Source organism: Gopherus evgoodei, chromosome 1 (assembly GCF_007399415.2).
Source record: "Gopherus evgoodei ecotype Sinaloan lineage chromosome 1, rGopEvg1_v1.p, whole genome shotgun sequence".
Taxonomy (NCBI): Eukaryota; Metazoa; Chordata; order Testudines; family Testudinidae; genus Gopherus; species Gopherus evgoodei.
In genome coordinates, this window is record NC_044322.1 from 137,811,530 (window position 1) to 137,817,529 (window position 6,000).

A 6,000-nucleotide genomic window follows, 5' to 3' on the forward strand; every position below is an offset into this window, starting at 1 on the left:
ACATAAGTATGTATATAATTTTTCTTATGTGAGCAGTGCCATTGACTATGCTATACAGACACATGCGTGTTGCTTAATTGTATGTAACATATGCTGAAGGATCTGAGTATTCAATGAGTTTATGTAATGTTCTAAACATGTAGATATTTAATGCATGATATAAACTAGCAATAAATTAAATGTGCGCATATGTAATATTAGCTAATAAAAGATATATGATTCACAACAAGACAACACTGTTGGGATTTAATATGTTGCTGGGATAAACAAAGACTAGGAATAATATTGGAAGCACTGCCAGAGACATTTTGAAATGTATTTCAACTCTTGGGATAGTCTACATACATTTAGCAACTTACTTCACTGTATTTTTCCCCAGATAAGATTGATATTCCTTTGTCCTGAAGAAACTGAAGTTGGAGTTTGACAATAGGATCTGTAATTTTATCTGTTGCAAACTTGCTGGCATTGTTGGATGCTTCATCATAGAATGAAGACCATTTGGCTCCAGCTTCATTCTAAAACAGATTCATTAAAGTCTGAATTACTCATTTATAAGAAATCCAGTGAGATAAGAAGTTTTAGGGGAGGAAACATTCCTTGCATGAAGAATTCGTTTTGTAGATTTTGCTAATTCTCTCCTTAGCTTTGGAAATAATTCTACTATACAATGAAAACAACTAGGGAACATTTTGGATTCAGTTTCTTCACAGATGTAGAGCTTTTCAAATTATTTGTATTTGGAAAAATAGTAACCAAGTAGCCAAGAGCCTCTCCCAAAACAAACAACCAGTTTTTAAAGGATTCAGAACCATCAAGCTGTGCATATAGCTGGTCTATGTAATCATACATACTTATTACTGCTCCCCTTGTCCTCCTTCCCTCCTGTATTTGTTGCATGCTGTCTTAACTTAGACCAGGGGTGGCAAACTTTTTGGCCTGAGGGCCACATCTCGGTATGGAAATTGTATGGAGGGCTGGCTGGGGCAGGGGATTGGGGTGCACTGGGGGAATGAGGGCTCCAGCTGGGGGGTGCAGACTGGGGTGGGGCTGAAGATGAGGGGTTTAGGGTGCAGGAATGGGCTTCAGGCTGGGATCAAAGAGTTTGGAGGGCAATCAGAGTTGGGGCAGGCAGTTGGGCTGCAGAGGGGGTGGGGACTCAGGGGTGCAGGATCCAGACAGTCCTTACCTGAAGTGGCTCATGGAAACAGTGGCCCAGCCTGCCTCCGGCTCCCATGCGGAGACGGGGCCACACTGCATTGCCTCGTCCACAGGCACCTCCCCTGCAGCTCCCATTGGCTGTGGTTCCCAGAATCCCCTGCCTGCCCCTGCTTCCAGGAGCTGTGCGGAGCTGCTGCACGCACAGAGTGGAGCAAGGTAGGCCCTTGACCCTGCTCCCCAGCTGGAGCACCAGAGCAGGGAAAGCATTGCTCCCCACCCCACTTCCCGGTGGGAGCTCGAGGGCCGGATTAAAAGATCCGATGGGCAGATATGGCCTGCAGGCCATAGTTTGCCCACTCCTGAGTTAGACTGTAAGCTCTTTGGGGTACAGGGCACGCCTACCTATAAGAACATAAGAACAGCTGTACCGGGTCAGACCAAAGGTCCATCTTGCCCAGTATCTGTCTACCAACAGTGGCTAATGCCAGGTGCCCCAGAGGGAGTGAACCTAACAGGCAATGATCAAGTGATCTCTCTCCTGCCATCCATCTCCATCCTCTGATGAACAGACTTAGCCACCATGAATTTATCCAGTTCCCTTTTAAACATTGTTATAGTCCCAGCCTTCACAACCTCCTCAGGTAAGGAGTTCCACAAGTTGACTGTGCACTGTGTGAAGAACTTCCTTTTATTTGTTTTAAATCTGCTACCTATTAATTTCATTTGGTGACCCCTAGTTCTTGTATTATGGGAATAAGTAAATAACTTTTCCTTATCCACTTTCTCAACATCACTCATGATTTTATATATCTCTATCATATCCCCCCTTGGTCTCCTCTTTACCAAGCTGAAGAGGCCTAGCCTCTTTAATCTTTCCTCATATTGGACTCTCTCCAAACCCCTAATCATTTTAGTTGCCCTTTTCTGAACCTTTTCTAGTGCTAGAATATCTTTTTTGAGGTGAGGAGACCACATCTGTACACAGTATTCGAGATGTGGGCGTACCATGTATTTATATAAGGGCAATAATATATTCTCAGTCTTATTCTCTATCCCCTTTTTAATGATTCCTAACATCTTGTTTGCTTTTTTGACTGCCTCTGCACACTGCGTGGACATCTTCAGAGAACTATCCACGATGACGCCATGATCTTTTTCCTGACTCGTTGTAGCTAAATTAGCCCCCATCATATTGTATGTATAGTTGGGGTTATTTTTTTCCAATGTGCATTACTTTACATTTATCCTCATTAAATTTCATTTGCCATTTTGTTGCCCAATCACTTGTTTTGTGAAATCTTTTTGAAGTTCTTCACAATCTGCTTTGGTCTTAACTATCTTGAGTAGTTTAGTATCATCTGCCAACTTTGCCACCTCACTGTTTACCCCTTTCTCCAGATCATTTATGAATAAATTGAATAGGATTGGTCCTAGGACTGACCCCTGGGGAACACCACTAGTTACCCCTCTCCATTCTGAGAATTTACCATTAATTCCTACCCTCTGTTCCCTGTCTTTTAGCCAGTTCTCAATCCATGAAAGGACCTCTCCTTTTATCCCATGACAGCTTAATTTACGTAAGAGCCCTTGGTGAAGGACCTTGTCAAGGGCTTTCTGGAAATCTAAGTACACTATGTCCACTGGATCCCCCTTGTCCACATGTTTGTTGACCCCTTCAAAGAACTCTAATAGATTAGTAAGACACTATTTCCCTTTACAGAAACCATGTTGACTATTGCTCAACAGTTTATGTTTTTCTATGTGTCTGACAATTTTATTCTTAACTATTGTTTTGACTAATTTGCCCGGTATCGATGTTAGACTTACTGGTCTGTAATTCCCGGGATCACCTCTAGACCCCTTTTTAAATATTGGCGTTACATTAGCTAACTTCCAGTCATTGGGTACCAAAGCTGATTTAAAGGACAGGTTACAAACCTTAGTTAATAGTTCTGCAACTCATATTTGAGTTCTTTCAGAAGAACTCAAATATGAACATTTGAACAGTCCATAGCTCAAGAATCATGATTCTGACTGAGTCCTTTGGGTGCTGCCACAATAGAAGTAATAAATCATAACTGCCTTGCCACTGCTAGTAATTCATGTGATTACACAAATATTTAATCTTCCCAAAGTTACAATAATTAGTGCTTACTGATTGGACATGGAAAACCACACTCTCTCAAATGCAGTTTAGGATCCTAAACTATACATGCAGAATATGAACCCACAGCATGCAATTGCTTGTACCTACTCTGTGTGTCTATACTCTGCAAGACAAGCTGGCTCACAGATGCAGTGCAACCCTTAGCACCTAACATTATTTGGATTTCGGCAGTCAATAGAAGAGCCAGCTTTCATTTCCACTGTTTGTTATGGACAATAAGCACAATGAGACCTTGGCATGCAGGTTTGGTTTGGAATCTTAGGATACTTCTAATCTCCCTTCCATATGTTCCAGTACATTTAAGGGACATTGCACCTATGGTTATCACAGCTCCTTGCTAATGACTCATCAGAAGCTAAGAATTACCACTCAGCATGCATACATTCAGAGCTATGTATGAATATGTTGGCAATGTCTTTTTTTTCTTTATTCTTTGGTAATGAGCAAAAATGGACATCATTTTCTTTCTAACACTTCAGTCGTGATGTTTGATACCCAACCAGAGTCAAATTTATTAGTATACAAATGTATTTTTTACATTATTTGATCCCAGTGGGGATGACTAAGCAGGTTGGGGGTTAGGCAGAGAGGGGGCATTTTCTATCCGATGAGAAGAGCCAGCTGGGGCAAGTTGGGTTGCCAGCCAGTACCTCTCCACAAGACAAGTTGGTTGAGTGCATGGGATGTCCCCACCCATTTGGAGAACTGATTGAGGAGTGGGCAAAATGGTTGTGTGATTATGGAGGGGTGACCACATTCTATGAAAAAAGTGGGTTTGAGGAAGCCACTGGGGGCACCTTTCATTAACTCTGTCCCTTTAGCAGACAGGTGCCATATCAGTGTCACTGCTGGTATCACAATAATGCATGCACGAGGGACAACCAGAGGCACCATCCCTGAGCACCATCATACTTGTGTTCATTACTGCCATCACACTGAGCCACCTTATTATCCTATTGCTTAAAGCTGCTAAATGGTGTTTTCAATTATATGTGATTCAGAATGTCACAGAACTATGATTAGCCAGGAGGATTTCATCCTGCAATCAGAGACTATACTTTGATTAAGAAATGTTACACTTAAACCATGTTTTCATTAACTAGTAAGATTCCACTGGATGTGGTGATTCTGGGTTATACCTTTCTTCAAAATCAGGTCTGTTGAGATTACACTGCATCATCACATGCTGAAATGTTTATTTAAAAATGAGTTTGCTTTAAAATATAGCTACAAAAGTCACCACAATATTTTCCATTGATTTTCAAGATTCCAAGGATAGTAGATGCTTTCTAATATGGCTGCAGCACTGAATCCTCAGTGACCAATCAGATTATGGTTGAATGCTGTCACAGCATATGATATCTGTCCAGAGGGGCAGGTGATTGTACTGGATAGCTAGAGGCTGGATAGTTAGAGACTGAGAGACAGTGAATCTTATTGTGAGGTAGGGCAAGCACAACTGTCACTGTCCTTCCTGTGGCTATATACTAGCTTCTGCTAGTCTAAACATCAGACCTTGGAAATCTGGAAATCTATGTCTTCATTAAATTATCCTCACAGTACAATTCTACCTATTCCACTGGTGATTGCTAAGGATGCTAATCTATGAGAACAGTGACAGTGTTTTGAGGCAGACAATCATCCACTGTGAAATAGATTTAGGTCACCAACTCATTTCACATAACCCACCAAATGACCATCAGAAATTTTTCAGTAACTTCTGAACTAAAATCCAAAATTGAACCCATCCCTAGTTCCTTATCCATTAGCAATTCCTATATATCAATCTACAGCAATACAGTAAAATATCATGTCGTTATAATATAATTTCTAATATAATAGCAAAAATTCCTAGACAGTGTTGAGTACTCACCATCTTTCTGGAATTCTCATCTGTGATGTTGGTGTTATAGTCCCAGGAGGTAAGTGAACTTGCATAAGACAGATCTTCTGCTCGTACATTGAATTGAGACAAAAAGTTGCTGGCCTCTTGTGTTGTATCTTGTGATGTAGCAACAGCAGTGAGATAGCAAAGAAGCCATAGATGGACTAACATACTTCCTTCTGAGCCAAGATCCACTAATTGAGGTAGGTTCCCTCAAATAAGCTTTCTGATCAGCTGCTGTCTCATCAGCCTTTGCACATAGGTGTGCGCTAGGGGAAAAGGGAGAATTCAATTTGCTGGATCTTTTATCGTTTTTATCCAGTGAAAGACTGAAATGAAAATAGCTTTAAAAAGGCAAATAAACAAAAGTTAATGATTAACTTTGGAGAAACATAATTACTAGTAGCATTTTATGGTCTTCTTATAAAAGGCTTTTAGTTTTAGTTAATATTTCCCCACTATGCTGTCAATGACACAGGTGATTATCATCTATAATCTCACAGTGTCAGAGGAAGTCCAAGATCTGCAAATCTTTTAACAGATTGATGATAATCTACAAAAATAGTTAGCAAATTCAGTGAAACACTACCTGACCTTATCTCTTGGGAAGGACTGGTGTAATGTTGCTGCTTGGCCTCTTAGGGCAGAGGTGGGCAAACTACAGCCTGTGGGCCACATCCGGCCTGCGGGACCATCCTGCCCAGTCTCTGAGATCCCGGCTGGGGAGGCTGGCCCCCAATCCCTTCCCCGTTAATCCCCCTCTGCCGCAGTCATGCCACTGCGCAGG

At 41.5% G+C, this 6,000-nt stretch overlaps 1 protein-coding gene across 1 annotated transcript in view; it reads right to left on the reverse strand.

Annotated features, from left to right (window-relative positions):
• ACE2 (angiotensin I converting enzyme 2) overlaps nt 1–5,384 on the reverse strand; it is a 45,857-nt gene extending 40,473 nt beyond the window's left edge. The window contains exons 1-2 of the mRNA XM_030552021.1: nt 5,202–5,384; nt 360–518 (exon numbers count right to left, since the gene is read on the reverse strand). Of these exons, the coding sequence (XP_030407881.1) occupies nt 360–518; nt 5,202–5,384 (342 nt within the window). The remainder of the gene's footprint in view (nt 1–359; nt 519–5,201) is intronic.
• Nucleotides 5,385–6,000: the final 616 nt, after the last annotated feature.